The sequence below is a fragment of the Sphaerodactylus townsendi genome, linkage group LG04, assembly GCF_021028975.2.
Source record: "Sphaerodactylus townsendi isolate TG3544 linkage group LG04, MPM_Stown_v2.3, whole genome shotgun sequence".
NCBI lineage: Eukaryota > Metazoa > Chordata > Lepidosauria > Squamata > Sphaerodactylidae > Sphaerodactylus > Sphaerodactylus townsendi.
In genome coordinates this window covers 111,611,931-111,637,145 of record NC_059428.1, presented here as the reverse complement: position 1 = coordinate 111,637,145, position 25,215 = coordinate 111,611,931, and the positions used below count along the sequence as shown (strand labels likewise).

Sequence of the window (25,215 nt, the reverse complement as noted above, 5' to 3'; positions counted from 1 at the left end):
ATGATGTTATCAGACTTGTAATTCACCTGGGGCCCAGTGACAAATGGGCAACTACAAATGAAAATAATAAATAAATAACACAGCAATGGTGCATTATTGAGAGGACAACACTGTACAGTTCCATAACAAAGGCTGGTAGGTTTCCATTTTATGTTGTTATAACTTGTGAAAAGTAAAATGGCTTCTGTTTGTATCTTTCTGAATGTATATTCTGCCATGTTTTCAGTGCCATGTATCTAATATACCTTTCTCAATAAACAATAATCTGGAGAAGGTGGCTGATTGTACTGATGCAAACGTGAGGATATCGGAACTTGTAGAAACCATCTTGTTCTTATCGTACCCCCATTCTGAAAGAGATGCATTCATGAATTAAAAATGATGCACACATCAACAACCTAAGACGACGTTAATATGGAATTATCAGCTGAATAAAACAATCTGAAATACAGTCCGTGCCATCCTGAGGACACTTCCTTGTGTCCCATTGGCAGACTTACGTGGGATTCTGAACAGACCTGCTTATAATGCTCTCCTTATGTAGTCAGTCTCATACATCCAATAGATTTAGGGTGAAAATTAATAAGATTTCTTGGAAAACTGAAATCACTTGCCATTAAACAGTAAACATTCTTATAATAACATTTGCATGGAAGTATTGACATTCTGAAACATTTTCTGTATTTAACCTTTTTATAATTAGTGCAGGGAAGTAAGCTTAATTTAATTGTTAATTATTGATGGCATTACAGACAATCTTTTTGCAATTATACTTTTGAAATTTACATGAGGCAGTTGAGGGGTAAGAATTATTCTTTCAACATTTATAAAACAAATAGTTGGCAAAAATATTTCATTATAAAAAGGGATGAAAATCTATTTCAGTCATTTCTATCATTTATCATTTTCTAGAGTGGAGTGGTTTTAAACCCACAGGCTGTGGGATGTACTGGTGAATGATCTTCATGTTTCCATGTTAAAAGCAAGGTTTAGGGTTTGGGGGAGCCAGTAGGTCAGGGATGCCCAACACTGCCCCTGAAGATGTTAATGGACTATGATTCCCACCAGCCTAATAGGAATTATAATAAGAATAGTCTAATAGGAATTATAGTCCATCAACATCTACTGGGCCAGAGTTGGATACCTCCTGCAGTAGATGGTATACAATCCAGTAAATTTCCATGCCCATCTAATTTAAACAAAAAATTTTAAAGGTGCAGCTGTATTGGATTATACTACAACACCCCTAAGCTACAATTTTAAGAACACTTTCCTGACCATAAGCCCCAGTGAGTAGGATTCTGAGTAGGATTCTGAGTAGACTTGCCTAGGATGACATCAGTTACATATCTATTTTAAACAATGATGGTATTTGTTGAAGAAAGCTGACAAACAGAACAGAACTAGTTTCCCTCTTGCAAAATTCTAGAACTTCAGAGCATCAGAACAATAGATTCTGGGTGGACAAAAGGAAATACTTCCTTACACAGCAAATGATTACAGTGTGGAATTCACTGCCAGAGGATGTAGTGATGGCCACAGGCATAGAGAGCTTTAAAAGGGGATTTGACAGATTCATGGAAGATAAGTAGCTACTAGCCATGGTTGGTGAAGGGAACCTCTGGCCTCACAGGTGGTAAACTTCAGATTGCCAATGCCAGGTGGCAACCCCAGGGGAATGCCCTAGTCTCTGTGCCTTGTTGTTGGACCTCCAAAGGAATTGGTTGGTCACTGAGTGAGAGAGGATGCCAGACTAGATGGACACTGGTCTGATCACGAAGGGCTCTTCTTATGCTCTTATCTTCATAAGTGAAAAATGCTATGGATATGTGCATGAATTATGAAGAAGACTCTATTTGTAAATGGCCTGTCAACCCCATGAATTCAAATTAAATGTACAAACAAGTCTTTCAGAAACAGCAGTCTCCATAACTTAACCCACATCTAGTTACCCCACAGGTTGCCATAAGAAATGGGCCATCTTCAAGCAGTGACCTGATGATATCATCTAATGGCAAGCCTTGTTGACCAAGCACTGATGTGACCATGTGGAAAAGAAATGCAGAAAGGAGTGCTGGTTTTGAAGGGCTTTTTGTTGCTGTTGTTAGGTGTCATCAAGTCATTTCTGCCTTATGGTGAACCTATGAATTAGTGACCCCGAAAACATGCTATTGTTAACAGCCTTGCTCAGGTCTTGCAAACTAAGGGCCATGACTTCCTTGATTGATTCAATCAACAACATGTTGGGTCTTCTTTTCCTGCTGCCTTCAACTTTTCCTAGCATTATTGTCTTTTCCAGTGACTCATGTCTGTTCATAATGTGACCAAATTGTGATAGCCTCAGTTTGGTCATTTCAGTTTCTAGGGAGAGTTCTGAGGTTGTGGATATACATTTTCACTTAACATTAAGACATTAAATTCAGAGGAAGACCAAGTGGTTCTCCCATTCAGAAATGCTCTTTGGGAGATATGTGCTTTCTTAAGAGGTTTACAGAAACTCTAAAGAAGGCACATTTCCTTTTTCTCTCCTTATGAACCTTATGACATGTATACCTTGCCTACAAAAAGACCATAATCATTCCCTTATCAAAATGCATGAGAGTATCACAGATAACAAATGCTCATTTTCCCTTTAAATTTCCCTAATTTTTGAGACATCAAATGGACAAGAGAGGTTATTGTACGCTAAGTTTATTTACATTTTTTTTAAATACCCCTTTGTCTTTGGGTGACATGTGACCACCCTCTGCCGGTTTTTTCAAAACTAAGAAGTACCCCAAACACTGATACATGTTCAAAGTTTCTTTTGTTTAAAAAAAAAGGGAAATTAAGACCTTCTGTGTACAAAACACACTCCAAAGGCTATTTTGATACTTGTTAGTTATTGGCAGACGCATATGTTCTGTTGCTCAGCATGGAGACCTTCTCGTTGTGCAAAAGACCAAGGCTCTGGTTAACCTTGGCTCTGGCAGATCTCATTAAAAAAGCAGCCTGTCAGTTTCAAGTTTAAAATTTCAAACCTGTCACTTTTATATTCAGTAGAACAACCTACAGTTTTATTTGGGGTGTAATATTTTGTGTGTAGTTGGGATGCCTGGAGCAGAAGAAAGGGAAAGCTTGGGCCAATATTGCCATCTGGCGGACAAAAGGCCTCATTGACTGCTGACAGTTCTATAAAAACTAGTTTTATGTTAGGTTCTACGGGAAAGAACAGGGAGGTGGCATGGGTATTGTTAAGCAAGTACTATTGCAATTGATTAAGTATCTTGGACTGAAGCTTTAGTTCTTCTCACTGCATCACTAATGCTTTTTTGTGACATAAGAACATAGAAACAGCCATGCTGAGCCAGACCAATGGTTAGATCAATGCAGCATTCTGTTTCACACAATGGCTAATGAGATGTACTCAGAATGCCAAAGCTTTTCCATACTGTTATGCCCTAGCACTGGTATTCAGAAGGTTACTACATGAGTTGCCAGGTATCCCCAGCAACTGGAGGGGCTGGGGAAGTGTTGGTATATTACAGGTGTGGGTCACTCCAGTCCTGAAGGAGTTAAATGTTATTTGTACGTAAACAACTTTCTGATGTCACCTTCTGATGGGTTGAGCTGTTGATGAGCAGTTTGTTAGTTAAATCTCCATTGCTTACATGTCAACAGGTCACATGTCCTGAGTGGTTAAAAAGTAAATCTATTTTCCCTTTTTTCTGGTTCTGTTCCTACTAAAAAAGCATAAAGAAAGATATAGTGTTAAGTGTACAGCTAAATACTAATATGTGTAACAGGGCAGATTAACATTTTCCTCAACATTTTCTTTCCTATCTACATGTAAACTTGCTTAGATGGATAGTAAACTTCATTTAACTTTGCAACTTGTTCATCTCAGCTCATTATTCTCCTGTTAACTAAGCATGTACCTTTGCAAAGAAAAACCCAACAGGAGGACTTACTGTCAGCAAACTGAGGCTTAGGCCTCTGTTGCCTGTGTTAATGTAACTTCCGGCACACATTGGAAGTGATGTCATTACGTGGCTAGCAACGTGGGGACGTTGTAGTATTTGGACAAAAATTTTGTGGAAGAAGCTGGAAGTGACATTATTGTGTTGCCAGCAGGGGCATACCACCCAGGGGGACATATGGGGTCAAATGTCCCCAGGCTGCAGCCCCCCCACACACACACACACACACACACCCCTCCTATTTCTGATGGCTGGCATGGACCATTGCTGTTTTCAGATTTGTGAGTTGGGGCATGTTCTATCTATAATGTGATGGTGACTTTGAGATGACCTGGTGCAAAAAAAGTTGTCTGGTCGTGAATGAGGAGGGTGGCCACTCATACGGTTGTGGGGGAGGGAGGGGTGGAATATTCAAATTTTGCACCAGGCGACATTTTCCCATCTGTTTGCCAGTATCAGATGCCTAGGTCTCAGTTTGCTGCTCGTAAGTCAACTGGCTAAACAGCCCAAGGGGAAGGAGCACCAAAGCCCAGAATCCCCCACCTCCATTGGGGATCTGGCAACCCTAGTTACTACTAATTGGCATCAATTGCCTACCTTCCATAAACATGTCTCAACTTTTAATAAAACTGGTGGACACTGCTGTATCCTGTGGCAGAGAATTCAAGAAGTAAATTACTCTTGAATAAAGAAGCACTTGTCTTTTGTTCACCCAGAATCTATTGTCCCGGAATTCTAGAATGGTGGGAGAGGGAGGAAAAGTTCTGTCCATTCACAGTCTCTACATCATGCATCATTTTATAAACTGCTATCATATCCTGCCATCTTTTTGCAAATTAAAAAGCTACATGCTCCTTGTCCTTCCCTCATGGAATAAGTGCTCCAATCCATTAGTCACTTCAGTTGCCCTCTTTTGCACCTTCTGCAGCACTATAGTATCCTTTTGAAGATGCAGTTGCCAGATCTCTAACCAGTATTCTGAATGCAACCACATCATAGTCCTATATGATTTCACCTCTTTGTTCTGCAGTGCACAGGGGTGGAAGTCTGAATCGTCCTAGTGGCCTGCAACATGAACTGTTGCTGACAGCGTGATCCTTTAGTGCATGTGTGCGGGTTACACCAATCAAGAATGCACACTAAATTAAAATATCACTGATTCTCCTTCAAAAATTCTAGCATTATTCAAACATTCTGGTAACCGGTCCCAGATTCTATTTCTTACACAAACTATTCTGGCAACCAGCACAGAGGCACAAAAAATTTGACTGGATCATAATATTTTTCTTCCTGATTGATTGGCAACTCTATGAAGCAATAGTACTTCTTTACCTCTGTGTACTGTAAAAAATGTTTCTGGTATTTCCAGGTGTTTATATCCACCAAAATATAACAATATTAAATATAACAATATTTTCCACAGAGCTTCACTCTGACAGGGGTAGTGTGTCCCTTTCTTCCCATGAAAGTCAAGTCAAAAGGGATCGTCACAGACAGCACTGCAACAACTACAAGTCCGCCTTAACACCGAACTTTGCTTTAGGGAGTTTTGAAGAATAAAGTGCTTTTGAAGCCAATTCTTTTGCCTCCAAATCCTAATCCCATTATAGTTTGTGCAAAGCATTCTTGCTTCTCTAAGAGTCCCCTCACCATATGTGGAGAAATCAAATCTTACATACGAAGGGCAGAAATGTGTTTCTGTCGGCTTCAAGTAAAGATATGATGGAAAAATCCATTTCACACTAATGTCAACCACGCCTATCTCTGAGTAGCAGAGAAGAGAGGCCAGCATCCTTTACATGCCACTTACAATACTTCTGCCTCATGTAGAATCTCTTCTTTTGCCCATCAGCTGATTGAAGCTATTCATTTCAGAACTCCTATTCATGTTCATGGTGGTAAAGTAAAATTTAAAAACATCCAGCCAAAGTTAGGCCCTGATTCTCAGTGAAGTAACTGAGATTTCACTGGAACTTTTTTTACACTTTGCCACATATTAGTCCATTTTGTGCCATCGCTTTTCACTGACCCCACTGCATCTTCACAAAAGCCCTGAGATACAGAAAGTTTGCCTCAAAGTCACACATGGCTTCATGGATGAGCAGAGGTTTGAATTTGGGTCTCCTGCACCAAGGCCCAATATACTGGTTCTGGTGTGTTTTCCGGCCTGTGTGGCTGTGGTCTGGTGGATCTTGTTCCTAACATTTCGGCTGCATCTGTGGCTGGCATCTTCAGAGGTGTTTCACAGAGGGAAGTCTGTTACACACTGTGTCCACCATGCCATATTCATGGACCACCTTTCAGCCATAACATCACCCAAGTCAAACTTACGATGAAAGCAAATTGAAGCCACCTAACCTGTGATAATTAATCTATGATCACTGTAACACTGATGTAGAACCTACACTAATCAAATGCTTGAATTAGAGGTGCCTTTCTTTCCTTTTCTGGTGCTGCATTATCACACATCCTCATGCATAGTAAGAAACCGTCTCAAAAGTGTTTTCGCAGTGCAACCCAATGGACAGTTGCTCCAGTCTATGGTTTGCACTGTAGGCCTACAAATAAAAATGTCTTTAGTTGGGTTCTGCCAAACAGCCCTGTGCATTGTTCAGTAGCTGTAGAAATTAATCTTAAATTCCAGCACGGTTACCACCATCAAGAATGAAACTAACAATGAGGTGATTTTTTAAAAAGTGTCTATTCATCTTTCTAACCAGATATTCTCACTTTTGATTAGGTGATTGACATTAAAGAAAAACTGAAGCTTTCGAAAAAGTTCTGGTCTGGGTTACCATATACTATCTGCAAAGAAGAAAGCGTGACTGCTGGCCCATTAAATGAGGAGGACTGCTGGAATGGTCACACGAAAGCTAAGTAAGGAATCGATACTTTTTGAGCTAAGTAAGGGACCAGTAGTTTCAGTACTGGAAAGCCATGTGAAACCTGGCAGTTTAGAATTCGGAGGCAGCGATCTTGTAAGGGTCTGTTACTCCAGTCATCAGCAAGACTCAGGAAGATTTCAAGAGCTTTATTTGGAACTGGGTCAGCCCAGGTTCAGGTAGCCGAAACTGAGGGGTTTGGCTCCCTGACCCCTGGTATATACTTTACAGTTTAGTTCAACCCCTGGTGTTCCCCTCACTCTCGCATTCTCATAATATCAGCATGTGAAAGGGTGGTGAGAATAACAGCATTGTTTGGTACAGACAGTTTACATCTCCGAGAATGCAGATAAGGAGAAACAGTTAAGCTCTATTGAACTCGGTACTGCGAGCAAAAGAGGGAGGCCCCATAGCCTTGAGCGAGGATAATGGCTGGGCCATCTGCAGCTGGGCTGTGGACGTGCGAACTGCCAGGCCTGGAGTGGCACAGGCCTGGCAGATCTCTAACTGAGATCCCTGAGAATTCTACCCAAACTACAATTCCCAGGATTCTTTGGGAGGAAACCATGAAAAAATGGATAACAAATGGTTAAAGTAGTGTTAAATAAGGAGTGTTCCCACTAGGAATTTTGAGGTCCCCCTGAAGATGTGGTTGCCAGATCCTACCTGAGAAACTCCTGGAGATGAGGGGGTGGAGCCTGGAAAGGGCAGGGACCTTAGCGGGGTACAATTCAACAGAGTGCACCCTCCAGAACATCTGTTTTCTCCAGGGGAACTGATCTCTGTAATCTGAAGATGAGCTGTAATTCCAGGGGATCCCAAGGTCCCACAGTGGCTCTGACTTTCAGTCTGTGGTAGACCTGAAATCCTAACTGAGGTTGTGATAGAGTATCTGGTTTCCTTTGGAAGAAGCCAGTATGTCAAGTTCACTTCTGATTGTTAGTATCTCTCCTTGCCCTAAGACTATCATGCTAATTAGAAAAGGCCAGGCAGAGTTAATTTTAGGCTACCAATTAGCAGATGACATACAGAAGAGATGCTCCTTCTGACCTAGTTTTTTTTATTTTTGAAAGACAGCCAGTGATGGCTTATTATCAGAGAAGTAATTTATCCAGGTCACATAAGAGCAAGAGGTTGGGAGGAGTGAGTATGAGAAAATGTGTAAATGCTGATGGAACGCTAATGAACAAATCAAATGCAATCATAGGAGTGTCTGACCCTTTTGGCCTTGTGGAAAGTACACAGCAAGTCTGCCCCTGTCGCTGATCGTTGTCGGAAAACATTGCTGGAAAACTGTGCTGAAAGAGCTTCTTTTAAAAAGTAATCAGCAGCCGTTTTGTAAACATCTATTTGGGAATACAGGGTATTATGGACCAGGGTCCCCACTCTTTTTGACCTGCAGGCACGTTTGAAATTCTGTGACGGGTACAGCCACAAAAATAACTGCCACAAAATGGCTTCTGCAGGAGGAGGAGCAACTCACGAAATGGCTGCCATGGCCTACCTTCAGGCACACAGGAAAGATTCTCATGCTGTGTTGGCAGTTGCTCTAAAGCAACATTTTTACAATCTGTATAGCCAATTAAATCTGATAGTTATTTTAAAATATTTTCTAGCAGTGATGGGGGAAAAGGTTGGGGGGGAATCTTCTGCCTCCACCAGGTACTGGCAATCCTGGGGATGGGGGGCAAACCAACAAACAGTCAGCTGTCGCCTGTCAGCACTTCTATGTGAAAATGCAACACTGTTTTGATCAACTTGAAAACAGTACTGGAAATACCTGGAAATACAGTTTTCCAGTACTGGAAATACAGTTTTCAAAGCAAGAGTAATCATCAACATTTCAGACAACTGCACTTTAAAAAAAAATTCATCTAATTATCCATAGTTCAAAAGTAGCCAAATGTCTTTTTTTTGCCATTAAGTCACAGCCAACTCATGGCGACCCCATAGGGTATTCAAGGCGAGAGACCACCAATGATATTCAGACTTGCTACTTTCCAAAAGCCTATCTCCTGCCAACTAATTTGCCAAGGAATTCTTGCACATTGAAAACCAAAGACCAGCATATTGTATCTGATTCAGGGGCAAGCTTTGGGGTGCTTATGTGGGGTACTCAGCTGGCCTGTTAAGCTTCTCTGTTAACTTTCAGCAGCCATAAGTAACCAAGCAATTGTGGTTGCATCTTGCTGAAAAAGTTCAAAAACACTGGCAATTTGTCTTTCTGGGAAGCTTGTTTACCATATTGGTCTTATTCTAGAGGAACCATACATAAATTTCCACACTACCATCAGAGCACAATTTGAAAAATTGTAGCAATTCGCTACCTAGTAAAAAATTGTTTTAAAATGCAGCGTATTTCTTTAGAAGCAAGCCCTCTTTTTTGGCACAATTTTTAAATCACAGTTGTTTATACCGAAAACCACAAGTGAGTTTATAATCTGAAAGAGTTTATCATGAAATACAAATACCAGAAATTTGCATTAGTTTCCAACTTTTCATTTCACTTCTTGAATAATATCTTCTGCACATGGAATCTTCCCTTTCTCTCACCAAGAGTTAACAAAATTGAGTCATGATCGTAAATCATTAAAACATAGGCATGTTTTATGTGAAAATCCTTTCCCCTAAAGATCCTCATGCATCTCCAGGATGCATAAGAACTAGATCTGATGGGGAACAATTAGCTGTCTTTTCCTTTGTGAATGAGCCTCATGAGCTGGTTTTTTCTTAGAGAATTCCAATCAATGAGCTATGAGGTCACTAGCCAATTTAAATGTCCTTTCATTTTAAGGCTTTGATTTAAGACTCTGTGTCTTAATAACTATACATGCTAACTGTTCATTCTGATGCTTAGATACCTACCAGAGATCATGAATGATGGACTTACCAATCAGATCAACAATCCTGAGGTTGACGTGGACATCACCAGGCCCGATACTTACATCCGGCAACAAATCATGGCCTTGAGAGTCATGACTAATAAACTCAGGAATGCATACAATGGAAATGATGTGAACTTTCAGGACACAAGTAAGAAATTATATCCTTCAATCAAACTTAATTTTTTTCTATGTATTGCATTTCTATGTATTTCTATTTGCTTTCATGGCCAGAATCAACTGGCTGTTGTGAGTTTTCTGGGTTCAGTGGCCGTGGTCTGGTAGTTTCTGCTCCTAGCATTTCACCCTCATCTATGTCTGGCATCTGCAGAGGCATGTCACAGTGAGATGTGTTTCCACCAAACCATGGTCAGGACAGAATGGTATCTAAAGCTACTCGATGTTTCCCCTTCCCCTCTTCTCACCCTGCTTCTGTAGGTGATGAAACCAGTGGCTCAGGAAGTGGGAGCGGTTGCACCGATGACATTTGTCCCACCGAGTTTGAATTCATCACCACAGAAGCACCTCTTGTTGACTCGGACAGGAGGGAAGTGGACTCCTCAGCAAGCCGATCTACCCGTCCAGCATTTACGTGGTTCGTTATCTGCTTGGCCCTCCTACTGCAAAGACAATGCAGATAATCCTGGCTCCAGTCAGATATGACTGTCTTTTAGCTATTGAAGAACAAAACAACAAACTTCCTTCTTTTGTTACGCTCTTGGACTACGGACCACGCGACAAACACAGTTTTCTACCAGAAGAGAGTGGCACTGAAACCTGCTCCCCTTTGTGCTTTCCCAAAGAGTCCCGGGTGCCGACTGAACTGTTTTCTGTCTCACTTCAGACAGCTGCGAAGGCCAGGTCCACTTCTCAGAAATCTCAGATTTTTTTATTACAGGAGACTTTTCAGAACTTCCTTTGCTTTTATGCTGCAGGTAGAAAAGAGGCTGGGAAAGGGAGGGATACAAGTTGTATGTGGGGTTTTTTTTTTCCTTTACCAAGAAAAAGAGAATAAATATCATTCGGAATCTGGCTAAGCCTAACAAAACGGGAGGAGAAGGCGAGACCCTCTTTTGGGGGTGCTGCTGTATCACACTTCAGGTCACCAAAATGATCTTTACCATTGAGGGAATATCTCCGAATTTTCTTTTCTTTTTGTCAGACCAATCTAAGTGCAAGCTTTGTGCACCATTGGCCAAAAATACAGGATTTGCCAATACATTCATGACAAAAATGGGAAGATTATCTTCTAGGAATAGAGCAACATCATTCCTCTGGGGATACTCACGTTGTTTACCCCACCTCTTATTCTTCATTCTGATTGGTTTCTTCTTTATCCATGATATGTAAATGACAAAGGACTCCATCCAGTTGCCCATTATCACCTTTTTACAATGAAGTCTTAACACTTCTCAGACACATTTTGATACAAGGATTTGGATAGCAAAATCTAATCTCTTCTGGCATAATCTCTTTTCTTTGGGGGGCAGTGTTGGCATCAAGTAGAATTTTTCGGCCACTGTGTTTGTTACCTAACCAAAGTGGCAGTTCTCCAGAGGAACTGATAACAACAGCTGGATCAGTGCGTTAGTTTTGCATAGACACAGCATCCTTCATATCTCCTAGTTTCTGTATCAGAAGGGTTCTCTGTTGCAAGAACGTTGACCGAAATATATATACAATACTGACATGGAGAATTTCTTTCACTTTTTTAGTCTTAGTATAATCATCTATTTTTATATATATAAATATATGTGTATATATATCTATAAATCACAGATTTTAACTTCTTAATTACAAGCTCAGGGTTGACACATCTTTGTAAGAAAAAAAATGTTTTGTCAACCAGCTTTTACTTGTGTTGCGCTGCTTGGAAAAGGGCATCCTTCCTCTCGTGATTGGCAAATGCAAGAATCAAGAAGAGATTTCTTTTTCTTTTTTGCATTTTCGGCTGTCTGCTTCATATAGGCTTGCAAGAAGGTGGCATTAATCCCCTTTCATTATGTGTGCATTTGGGGGAATGTGCAAGAGATATTTACTTGGAACAGTGCAACTATGGCCCCTTCCACACATGAAGAATCATGCACTTTCAATACACTTTGCAGCTAGATTTGACTGTGCGGAATAGCAAAATCCACTTGCAAACAATTGTGAAAGTGGATTGAAAGTGCATTATTCTGCATGGTCGGAAGGGGCCTTGGTGATGACAGCAGTACTCCTGTACCCAAATTATGCATCTGGATTGCACTCTTGAGGTGTCGAAGTCCAGGACTCTGATCCTGCTCCCATATGGCATCAATATAAATATCTCCTCTCTTGCTACTAGGCTATTGAGTCAACCTAGCTGCCTCTTTCTAAGGCCATATTGGCAGGATCCAGGGAAGAGTGCACAGGAAGTACCTCTGCAGGCTGCCTTGGACTTCCCAAGTGGCAATAACAGCAGCACAGGACATTATATCAGGGTGAGGCATATCTGCCATCTCATCCTGTGTAACCACCTTTGCTGCATGGGCGCTTTAGAGCCAGCACGGTGTAGTGGTCAAGAGAAACAGACTCTAAACTGGAGAACTGGGTTTTGATTCCCCACTCGGCCAAGTGAGCAGCAGACTCTTAATCTGGAAAAACAGATTAGATTCCCCACTCCTCCACATGCAGGCTTCTGGGTTAAGCTAGTCACATCTCTCTCTGAACTCTCTTAGCCCCACCTACCTCACAAGGTGTCTGTTGCAAGGAGGGAAAAGGAAGGTGATTGTAAACGGCTTTGAGACTCCTTAAAGATAGAGAAAAGTGGGGTGTAAAACCAACTCTTCTTCTCCCACGTCATAGCCACCACTGCCCACCATTCTCAGTAAGCCCATGCATCCAGTAGCCTGCTGCATGCCAAGTCCCAGAGTCCAGCCTGTGGTAAATGATTTGCTCAGTGCACTGGTGACCTCAGTCAGTGCAGGCCACCGTGCAAGAGGGGAATTTGCAACTCTGTGCTCAGCCTGGGAAAGGGCTGGCAGGGGATGGGAGGTTTATGTTGATGAGTGCCAGTTCCTCCACCTCTTGTCCTCCATGCATAAGGGAAGCACACTCATTGCCCACATGACTGGACTGGAGCAAGAAAGCATAAGCCAAGCTCTTAACTACCTATGCCAATTAAAATGGGCTCCTTGTTTGTTAGAAATGGGCTGCCCAGTTTTTGACAACCCTTGTAGAGTTAATAAAGAAAACATCAGCTAAACACTTTCAAGTAAGCCGCTCACATTGCAATACAGACAATGTGAACTGTACATGATTTCAGAAGCTCATTTCGCCCACTAATGATAATTAGCTATCGATTTAGTAATGAAAGTAGTAAGCTCACAGCACAAATGTATAAAGTATACCTAAGCACTTTTACAACGAAAAGAAATGAACAGTATATACCATGAATAACGATATGCTATGTCAAATAAGAAAACAAAATGTAGAGCTTTTGATTTACAAAAAGAGATTGTATTCTATTTTTTATTATTTAAAATGTTATACAATCCAACCTTGTCAGTCCTATCCAGATTTACACCCATTTTACAGACCCTTTGCACTGTATTTCTCTCATGCAATGGATGCTGTTTTGGCCACAATCCACACACAGAACCTTCTTCTTTACTTAATTGCAGACTTCAGCCAGCACAGAATCCAGAAAGCAACCTTATGCTGGACTGTAGTCAACCATCATTACCAATATGAATCCCATTAATTCCAAATGGATGAATATGGCTAACTTCCTCTGAACTGGAACCTTGATAGCTCCTATTCCCATCCCATTCATTCAGAATATCTAACAGAGGATATGGATTAAATTGACTGCTTTATTTTGAAACCATCCAGTGGCCCATTCAGTTGAAAGGCCCCGAAGTCTTAAGCAGAGGCCATTTGCAGGCTTGTTGATTTCACTGGAGATGTTGGGGTTGAATCTGGGACATTTCAAGTTCTCCACCTCTGGTCCTAAATGAACTATTTAAATGGGGGATAAGTAACCCTTTAACATGTTTCCCATCAAATTACTTAATCTGACTAATTAAAACTAAGTCATCTTGGTTGACCTGAGCCTGGGGTGAGTTAATACTCTGTGTTTTCACAGGGAAATGCTCCACAGGGTATACATTTTTGATGACTATCTCCAGTGCCATATATTTTCAGTGGTTGAACTTTAGGTCACTCAGACTATATGGGAGTACTTGTGTAACAATTAATAACCTTCAACAATGTTAAGGGAGATCCTCTGTCCATGGAGATGCAACTGAAAGCATCCCTTTGATAAAGGCTCCCATTTCTCCCCCTTCTGTAAGATACACATCTTAGTATGTGGTTTGTCAGCATGAAAAGTAACAAACACACATTCATGGCAGGACCATAGAGATCGTCCACATGATAGTGGTTGTTGAGGCCTAGGATCTAGACTAAGAAATCTTTGCATGTGAGGAGGAATGCCCGAGGGGGGAAGCACTGGGAACCTTCTCCTGCGGAGACTTCCTTAGATGATGAGAGAAAGAAGAGGAGCACCAAGGACTGTGCTGCCTTTATACCCCTTGTTTGGGAAACCCTGCTATTACTGATAGATATCAAGCCCTTACCCAAAATGTCATTAGCTCTGTCATCCCACTTTTACCCCCTACTAGTCCCAGACTCAGTCACTGCTATATCTTGAGATGTATAGCTAGAGAGCTCACCTAAGATCAGAGCTCTGACCCTTCCGCTGATGTCTAGGACTGTGGCAGAATATATAAGGCTTGCTAGGCTTTAGATCATAGCTAGGTTCACCCTGTCAACTACCTGCTTATTACTCTTAGCCTTGCCTCCACCTCTGCTGTTCTGTGTCTAGATTCCTGATACCATCTGGGCCATCCTGAGCAGTCACCTCCTCCTTTGAAGTCAGTGAACTTAGAAAAGTGTAACACTGCATGTCAGCCATCTTGAATTGTATGTTCACCACGGCTGCCTATCTCCTGCTCTCTGGCAGGAATTACGGATATGCTTCCCAGCAATGGCTGCTCCATGCTATGGCTTGGTGTGGAGAACTTGTTCTTTGTAGCGTATGCTTTTTATAGGGTAATGTTATTTTGAGCTCACCCTACAAATGACATCAGTTATAGTCCATTTCTTTTGAAAGCTGGTTCTTTATTTATGCATAATAGTTAAGAACAAGCCAGCTGGATCACACCAAAGTCCATCTAGTCCAGCTCTCTGCTACTCTCTCTGCTAGTTAAATGTTGCCAAGTCACACCTGACTCATGGTGATCCTGTAAAGTTCTGCCTCATGGAGTTTTCTAGACAAGAGATGAGCAGAGGTAATTGGCCATCACCTTCCTCTGCATAGCAATCCTGAACTTCCTTGATGGTCTGCCATCCAAATACTAACCATCTCAACTCTGCTTAGCAGTCCAGGTCTGACAAGATCAGGCTAGTCTGGGCTATTTAGGTTGCTTTTTGACATTATTTACTTATGTATACAAATAATTTTTAGAAGTGTTTTTTACTTACCCTAATCTTCCTTATACCACATAATGTTATCCTTTCAGTACACTTAGGCTATTCCAGAATGCCAGGCTTCTTGCTTGACTTTTGGCAATGTAATGAGCCAGCCATAAAACAGAGATGAGTATCATTTGCGCCTAGTTATGCTCTATTGAAATACAATAGCACTAGCAGTAAAGCGTGTTGTACTAGCAAATACAACAGGCTCTATAAAACTGTTGGTGGGTTAATGGCACCCACTAAGCTGGCCAACCCTGCTGCCTTTCCTCCCCCCTTGGCCCTGTGTCACCAGCTCCCTACTCATCCTCTCCCCAGATGCCTGCATCAGCACATAAGAGTTAACGGCCCTCCTGCCTTTCCTCTCCTTGGTCACCAGCTCCCTCCTCCTCCTCTTCCTAGATACCTGCTTCTCTTCCCAAATGCCTGTATCACCGTGCAACAGTCAATGACACAGTTGTGGCCACCAGCAGTTACAGCCTTCTTATAGGGAGTGACCAATGCCTGTGCCTGTTCCTCCTCTGGCAGATGGTACAGTGACAATAATTATTCAGCATTGGGGGAGAAGCATGAGAGAGTGAGTGACTACCACATTCAGCTGTTTTATTTGTGTTGTTTTTTTTATCCGTTCTGTGTAAGCCCCGTCCCAAGCTGTATATGCATGGCGATTGAGTTTCGTGTGGTGATTGGCTGGAAGTGAGTCGTTGCCACCACTGCTAGCCTTTTATATAATAGAATTATACCATATATTCCACTTCTGCTGCATCTACTATCAGTTTTAGTGAGAGGTAGCAGAGAATATGGTAAGACCCTATTCGTAGGCCTAGATTTAAGGATTGGCAAACTACAGTTGAAGGCTTCTAAATAAGAAAAAAGTCAGGTGACTCCCAGCCAAAGCCCACAGCTGCCATACACCCATGCTCAGACAAACTGTGCTGTCATATTTTCAGTTTCCTTTCTGTGGAGAATAAGGACTTTTTGTTGTTGTTTGTAAAGGGCCTCTTAAAATAATGTAGTTTAGGGCCCTATCCATTATTCAGTCTGGCCTATAGGAGTTGGAATGAACTAAGACCAGTTTATAAGACTGCTCCAGATATCTGATGAAAAGAGCTTTCATCAGAAGAAAGGAGAGGACTCAAGACCAGCTGTAAACACTGCCTGACATTTGAGCAATCTCTCTCTAAGGTGGCTTTCTACTGGCAAAGCAAGTGCAGGCAAAAGTGTATAAGATCAGTCTCCACTAATTTCCCCCTTTCAATGGACTGTATCTACATTTGGGCCCTGGGACAATTTTGTTTAATAGTTATTGCCTAAACAGGACAGGTATCTTCTATGCTTAATTAAGCCCATGCTTCTCAACACCTATGAAAACCACCCGACCATTTCCACTATCCATAATTCCTCACAAAACACAGCCTGCTGCTCGCAGCTACAAAAAACACCTACAATTATGACCATATGCAAACGAGAGATAAAGCAGGAAGGAGGTTGCATGAGGTTCCATTTGCTAGCATTGTCTGTATACTGGGTTCTCAGACATGTGTATCCTTAGCACGCTGTTGCCCAAGTGGGCATTTGTTGACACACTAACATTGCATGTGTAGCAGGATTGCAGCTCTAACAACCCACTTTAAAGGCCAGGTTTAAAGAGCTAGTACATTATTTCTTACAGCATCATGTTCAAATTCAGCCTTAAGGTCTGACCCCCGGAGTGACATGGAAACAACTTCTGCATGACTGCATTGCTGCTCCAGCAGTGCCCGTAGGAAGGCTTGGTGGCTGATGCACTTATTAACTGTATGAACATCAACACCTCTCTGGGCACTGACAGCATGTGGCATGGGAAGGAACCATCTCATTTGCCTGACCCATGTTCTGCATGCATTAATTAGAAAGTAGTGGGATCCAGTCATGTGGAAATGGCGGTTATGGTTCTCATATGAATGAATGGAGGTGGTGATCCAGCCATATATTTAGTGTTTCAGGAGAACGGATGGTGAGATGCTTTGGCATTCTATGTTTCTTAAGAAGGAAATTTTGATACAGAGTCTCTGATTGGAGAAGCCAGATGCTTCCCGGTGAAAAGGATACAACCTCTTCAACATGCAGCAGATTTTGACTGATAAGGATAAGGAGGGAACACGTCTCCATTTTCCATGCTGTGATCATAGTCCATAGATTAATACAAAAGTTGTATCAGGGATGAATTTGTCTGCTCATGTGAATCTGTTTATTTCTCCACAGTAGACATTGTGATCACTGTGTACGAGGTGTGCACATCACTCTCAAATAGTCCCTAAAGTTTGAAATGTCTCTTTTTCACACCTCACATTGTCTTGGAATGTGAAGGAGCTATTAAATCTACAGAGCGTGTTGAATTTCTGAGTTAGGAAATAAAAGTTTAAAAACCTGGTGCTTCTAAATGCAAGTTTCTATATCATTTGAAGTGCCTCTCTTTACATTTCCTTTGCTTATCAAAACTGTTTTTCTACTAGTAAGTATCAAATGCTTTCTTTGGTGTAAAATGATTTTTTATCTTCAGCAATTGTAAGATTCAGCAAAGACTAATAACCCAATCCACAGCCCCAGGGGGCTGGGGACAGCACCGCTACCACCCCACCCCAGAGGGCATTCCAGCAGTGCAGGAAGGCAGAAAAAGCAACCATCACCACCACCACCACCACCACCACCACCACCAGCAGCAGCAGCAGCAGAAGGCATTCCATAGGGCTAAATGGACTTATGCCACCCTTTTGGGTGGCGTAACTCCAACCCCTTGGCTGCAGCGTAACTGCCTGTGAACCCAGGGTTGGGAGCTGACTAACATTGGCTCCACCCCCAAAAACGCCCCAGCCCATCCTCCCATACCAGTGTTTGATCAGACACCAGAACAGCCCCAGCTTTCCCTATGGCAGCCCCAGCTTCCAGGAGTTGCTGCTGTGGCACTGAGGCAGCTGGCCACCAGCCTCTTTGCCCCCTCCACTGGCGGAGGTGCCCCTTGCAGCAGCGGAGGGGGGAAACATGTTGGTGCAGCTCTGTGGCAGATCCACAACTCAATTTGCCACCCCCATAGGTTTGGGTATTAAGTCACTGTTTCTAACAAAGACTTACAGGCAAGTTTCTAATAAAGACTTACAGGCAAGTGGTTGGGATACTAGATGTGAAATCCCCCAGAAGATCACAGAGCATTTTATTAATGACAAATCATAAGGGAGTGGATGTGGAATTTTCTTGGCAATCATTGTACACAGGGAACAAACTTGACCACAACAATACCATGGAGTGAATGCTTTCCAGGTCATTTGCTGAAATCTACCTTTGGAATGGATGCCTTTCCCTGACCTGGATGACCCAAGTTAATCCAATCTCATCAGATCTCATGAACTAAGCAGGGTTGGCCCTGGCTTAGTACTCTGCGAAATTAGGTGTCTGGAGATGGCAGCCACAGCTACTCCAGATTTCACCACCCTGAACTTGCCCAACACCTGAGCAGACCTCTCACAGCTCAGTGGACATCTGACACGGCCCAGCCCCATCTATCGGGAAGCCTGCGCCAGGCCCCTGCAAAGAGGACAACCTGCAGGGAGGCATGGCTGGAGAGGCCAGCAGCAAGGAAGGGCGAGCCACAACCATGTGACTCTGGGACATGGAGCCCACCCATTGGAACCTGGTACCTGGGCCCATCAGTGGCAGCAGGGGAAGGGGGGTGGTAGGAGCAAGCAGCTTTGATTCTGAGCAGGCTCAAAATAGGGGGCAGATCTGCAGGTCTGGGAGCACCTCTGAGCTATAGCCAGGCCAGATGGCTAGCCTGCAGCCCAACCGGGGTGGGGGGAGGTTGGGAGGAGGGAGGGGATAAAAGATAAAAGAAGGAAAGCGAGCCAGGAAAGGGATGGTGAGAAAAGAGAGAGAGAAGGAGAAAGGTAGAATAAGGGTGCAGTAGAGACCAGTCATGAGTTAGAGTGAGTAAGGAGAGAAGGGCCAGCCAGGGAACATGTTTATGATATTCTCATGCACTTTTAATAAAAAGGTTTGTTATTCTTAGGTGAAAATTTATGATCCAGAAGTTGATTGTAAGCTGATCTAGTAAGATCTGTAACTTCATTTTCTTGTAAAGGTTTAGGAGGAGTGGGTAGAGTTATGAAAATGGAGTGGGCTACCCTCGGCTGTGAGATTGATCCTCACTCCTCAGTTCCATTTGTGCAGCCATCGAACTAGCAATTCTGGCCCGAGACTAGTGATAAAATACTGCTAATGGGAAAAGGGATTCTTCTTTCTTCTCACAAAGAGAATTGGCACAGAACTTTAATGCCCAGTCTAAGAATTTTTTGCTGTGGTATTAGGAGGACTAAAAGGTTGTGATGATCGTCTGGAGGGATGTCTAATAGTAACCAAAAAATCATTGTTGGTTATTTATACATCCACATTCTATTATGTTCTCTTTATAAACCCTAATTTATAAACAAAGTCTGAAGACATTTGCTACTAATAAAAAGGGGACAGAAATGCAATTGTCTCCATGCACATGGACATAAAAGAAAGGCAGTGCCTGTGAGCACACCATATAAAAGTAAATCCATATCCCTGAGGTTTACGAATTTCCCATAGTTACTAGGCAAAGGGACATCAATCCAGAATCTGTTGCTATGTGCATCTGGGAAATTCTTAGGTTGTACTTTTTCTGATGTCAAGTGAGAATGAATCCCCACCACCTTCCTTTCGGACCTTTGTGAAGTTTGACCAATACTGGTATAATATGGTCAGGCTAACAGAGTTCCTTGTTTTGTTGGAGTCTGTTAACTACCATGAACATTTGCATATCCACTCCTAGAGTTTGGGGCACAAACATTCTAACTCCAATGGAATGTGAGAAAAGTGAAGCAGGTCTGGGAGCAAAAGATCTTTAAAAGAGCCATGTAATAAATCAGATTGCCTTTCTTTTTATATCATCGGCCCCTTCCTCGTTTGAATTAGATCACTACAATCATTATATCAATGAGGGCAAACAAGGTCGTGGAAAGCTGATGATAACCACTGGTGCTGACCGTGGCCCTTCATTCTAAATCTCTCTGCTTCAGGAGGAAATTTACATCATGCAAGGTTAATTTTCCCAATTGCTCAAGAGCAATTGCTTTGCTTTGCACAAGCCCTTTTTGCTTTGCTTTGCAGAAACCCTTGTTTACTTTGGCAAGAGGGTAAGCCAAAAGGCCTCACTGGCATCTCTCTCAGAAGCCTGACTGCAGGTCAAGCCTGGGTGAAAAGGCTTCCCTGTCCCATCGCACTTTTCACTGAGGTCTAGTGTCATGAATGATCTTGGAGCCATAATCCAGGCAATCGGAACTTTAAATCCTTCTTCATTCACAAACTCAGTAACAGCCCTAGTTCAAAAAGGGTCAGGATGACAGCTAACTCTGTACTGGCACATTTCTGGTTGGTGCATCTCAGAGATATGTCAGCAACAAGGCCCTGAGCCTGGCCTAGACTCTGAGTCCATCCTAGACTGGAAAAGGGCGGGATAGCCAGTTGAATGAATAAATAAATAAACAAGTGGCTACAGTATGGGATCATAGGGTGGGGCTACCAGTGACCTTAGTCTGACCTCTGGAGATGATAGTACGGCCTGTTAGAGAAGACCTCCTGGCTCAGTGAGAGATAATACTGAGGTTAGGTGGCCCAGGGGTGGGGGTGGGGGTTAGGCTAAGTAAAAGACAGTTGCATATGTTAATACACCCATAGCTGAATCAGAGCAATAGTGACGAAAATACAAATGTGACATATTGTCTCCCTGCCTCCATTGGTGCCAATTCACATCTCTTTCCTCTGTATTTTTCATTTAGGATTAGAAGCGAAAACAGTTAGCATTGGAGCTAGAGGTAAATTCCACTGAATTCCAGGGGGCTTATTTTCCAGCCAATGTTTCCGGGTTGCAAAATGCCTCCGCTAACTTAACTATTGGGGGGGGGGGGGGGGTTAGAAGATGCTAATGAAGTTGCAATTACATTTCAATGCAATTAAAAAACAAACTCTCTTTGAATTCATAATCTAATTTGTTAATCTGCGTGCAGAAGCATCCCTTGGTGGGGGAGTACAGGGAGGTTAAACCAAGTGTTGCAAATCATTGAATATATTAAATTAGAAGAGGAATATCAAAGGAACAGAGTGTACTGCCATTTTTGTAAATTTTGGGTTTTTTTTAAAAAAAAGGATTGCCCTAAAGCAGGCAGCTGTACACAAAAACAATGCCAGTTCTGTGGTGGCTGAATTCAGACAACCAAACCCTTGTTCCATGTCTCCCACGTCAATTTCCCTGTCTCCAGTTTTTACGGCACTGCAGCCTCAGGTGTTAAGCCCTCCTTCTCTGTGAGAACCGCCTTCCCCCTTTCAGTAATACACACCATTTAAACCTATTGGGACATACTTCTCATGGGGACCTGGAGTAATTGTGCTGGGCACTGAGCATTTTACCAAGATTCATTTGGGTGTTGGCATTCTCAATCATATGCTTTTCCAGGTGAAGGGGCAGAAGAGGAAGGAAGAATTCCATAGATCTCATCTGGCCAATGTATAGAATCTGTTGGAATGGTGTCTGTATTCGGAGGAGTCATATAAATCTTTCACATTCTTAACAGCTAGTTGGAGGCAAGAGGATACAAATAGAAGAATTTGGTCCCTTAATTTTGATGAAAAGGAATGTTTCAGGATCAACAGACCACCTGAGGAAGAATCAGCCAGTTATGCCAGCAGGAGCTCTTATTTTTCACCAACTAGAAAAAGGCCAAAAAGCACCCCATGGTGTGGAAGTGGTAAGCTGCATACTGCAGTCAAAGCTCTGCTCATGACCTGAGTTCAATCCCAACAGAAATCAGTTTTAGGTAGCCAACTCAAGATTGACTCAGTCATCCATCCTTCTGAGGTTGGTAAAACAAGTACCCAGCTTGCTGAGGGTAAAAGGTAGACAACTGGGGAATGCAATGGCAAACCACCTGTAAACAAAGTCTGCCTAGTAAATGTTGTGATTAGTGATGGGATCCAAAAATTTTAATAACAGGTTCCGATGGTGGTGGGATTCAAACAGTGACGCCACCACACACACACACCTCCAGTCCCTATTGGGCAGGGAGGTTGCTTTAGTAACCCCTTCTCGGCACTCAGAAAAAATTAGTAACCACTTCTTTAGAACTGGTTGGATCCCACCTCTGGTTGTGATGTGATGACTCTCCATCAGTCAGTAATGGCCTGGTGCTTGAACAGGGGACTACCTTTACCTTTAGAAAAACTATACATGGAAATGAGGTCTTATAAGGATTGGACTTGAGGCCCAGTGAGGTAACTGGCCTTTAGTGGTGGTAATAAAGAGTATAAATTCATAAAGGGGAGGGTTGCCCTCTTCCTGATTGGGTCTGGTGATCTCCTGGAACTACTATTCATCTCCAGACTACGGAGATCAATTCCCCTGGAGAAAATGGGTGCACTGGTGGATGGTCTCTAAGGCATTGTACCTCACTAAGGTCCCTGTCCTTTCCAGGCTCTGTCCCCAAATCTCTAGCAGTTTCTTAGTCTGGATCCAGCAACACCCACACACCATTCCTTGCCGGTGGCCAGAGGGCAACCTGGCAACCCCACCAAGCTATTCCTAGCTGAACAGCGACTTGTTCTATTTCTATAACTTTTTCCTGACAACTGTAGAAAATCTGTGTGTTTTTTAAGAAAACAAACAAAAATAAAACCTCATGGCTAAACCTGCTAGCTGCTATCTTCTCTGTTGCCCAGCCAAATTGCTGTGTTCTGGCTGTCCTATTGCCCCCACAGAACTTGACTGATGGCCCATATAGCTATAAATAATTCATTTCTGTCCTAAGGTGAATGAATACAAGAGCACCATATATCCAGTGACTGTGGATCTTACCTACAGCAAGACAGGTAACCTGAGAGTTGAGGGTTGCAGGAAGCTGAGTTTCTCCAAAACAAAAGCCATGCTATACCTTTTATTAGGAACAACCAGATACATACATGTGCGCCATCAAGTTGCAACCCCCAGCAAGGGGCTTTTAAGGCAAGTGAGAAGCAGAGATGGTTTGCCATTGCCTTCCTCTGTAGAGTCTTCCTTGGTGGTCTCCCATCCACATACCAGCCCTGCTTAGCTTCCAAGATCTGACATACCAGTAATCAGGCCATACCACGCCATTTTTATTCCTCCTTCACCAAAATTGTCACAGCTTTACTCTTCCGTGTAGAATAATCCCCAGATCCACAAGTTCCTGCTTCCTGCCTCAACTCTGCAGCATAAATGTTACAGGGTGTAACATCTATGAATGTCTCTCTTTTGCCTGCTTCCATGTTTTCTTAGAAAAGTGAAAACACGGGGCTGCAGCCCACCATAGGCTAAAGGAATGTTCCACCAGTCTACAAAAGCTAATTCCAAGTTAAGTGGCTCTTCCTTCAGTTGGAATAGTCACTTTCATTAGAAAAAGGCTCCACCAGAGGAAGACTCCTTAGGAAGGCTTCAAATTTTGCTTAGTGCAGTGGTAGGTTAATGGGCCAACGTTTCCATTATCTCCAATTATCAACCAGTTTTCTTCTGAATGATCCAGTAATGTTTTGCAACCCACAACAACTGGGTATTTTCCCCCTCCATTGGATGTGAGCTGAGGGCTAGCCTCAGAGTGTTGTGTTGTTGTTTTTGTGGATCTGTTAGCAGCCGGGTCACTTCTGACACCCCATTTGGTTGTATCACATTTTTGGAGAGGGAACTGAGCTAAAAGTTAGTCATGATAACTAGTGGTTGTTGAAAGCATTGACCTATTGGTTTCATTCATTTTAATAAGATTTACAGCCCAACCTTAATTATATTGATTAAGAAATAAGTCCTGCTGCATTCATTGGAGTTTATTTCCAACTTGGGTCAAACTGTCCTATCCCACAAGCTGCCTTCCTTGAACTGGGCTGTTCCATCAGCCTGAGAAACTCTCCTCTCTGCAAACTGTCTGGTTTTAAAATGGTTGCCATCTCGGAGTCCAATTTTACCTTGATTGCTGATGAGCAGAAACCATAGGACAGAAAAAAAATGATCTTCAACATCTCCATGTAGTTTTCCATCAGGCCACAAGAGGGAGTCAGATTCTTTTATACAAAACATATTTCAATTCTCACTACATTTTTTCCTTACTATTTTGGGGTGGTCGGTTTTACCTAATGAGAGTTTTTTTTTAAAAAAAGTGCACCATTTGCATTTCTTTATTGCTGTAACATCTCTACCCCATTAGAGAAATGATTACACGTAGCAATAATTTGTAAGCGGAATAACCAAATTTCCTTGGCGAGACAGAGTAATAAGCCATTACAGTGAAGATAGATTATGTTCACCTCTGCAATTGCTCAGCGTATATTAATTAAGGACAGTTTAATTAAGAATCAAAGCACTTTTCAAAATACACATTAATGTATATAGTAAGCAAGTTAGTTTTGAAAGAGAAAGTTAAGTAACCTTATCGACCAAAGAGAGTCTGCTCACAGATGCAAGCTTCCCTAAGGAGATTTGCGCTGTAGTCCCCCCTATACAAATTGGTTGTGTGTGAAGCACCTCCATGATTTAGAGCTACATACATCCAGGGACAGACATCCCTGAACAGCTACTTGCAGACTGTCAGTTCCAATAGTACCCATCACAAAGCCAGTGTGGTGTAGTGGTTAAGAGCAGGTGGATTCTAACCTGGAGAACCAGGTTTGATTCCCCACTCCTCCACCTGAGTGGCAGAGGCTTATCTGGTGAACCAGATGTGTTTCCGCACTCCTACATTCCCGCTGGGTGACCTTGGGCTAGTCACAGTTCATTCAGAACTCTCTCAGTTCCACCTACCTTACAAAGTGTCTGTTGTTGGGAGAGGAAGGGAAAGGCGTTTGTAAGCCACCTTGAGTCTCCTTACAGGAGAGAAAAGTGAGGTATAAATCCAAACTCCTCTTCTTCTTCATTACTTTTGGGCAGGGGTAGGGAACCTG

The 25,215-nt window shown here is 42.5% G+C and overlaps 1 protein-coding gene across 2 annotated transcripts in view; it reads left to right on the top strand.

Moving 5' to 3' along the window:
* The window catches only part of GPC6 (glypican 6), a 942,204-nt gene extending 924,559 nt beyond the window's left edge, over positions 1–17,645 (top strand). For both annotated transcript variants that reach the window (XM_048492941.1, XM_048492940.1), the window contains 3 exons: positions 6,700–6,836; positions 9,699–9,874; positions 10,162–17,645. In XM_048492941.1, the coding sequence (XP_048348898.1) occupies positions 6,700–6,836; positions 9,699–9,874; positions 10,162–10,364 (516 nt within the window). In that variant the 3' untranslated portion in view covers positions 10,365–17,645. The remainder of the gene's footprint in view (positions 1–6,699; positions 6,837–9,698; positions 9,875–10,161) is intronic.
* The last annotated feature ends 7,570 nt before the right edge of the window (positions 17,646–25,215 follow it).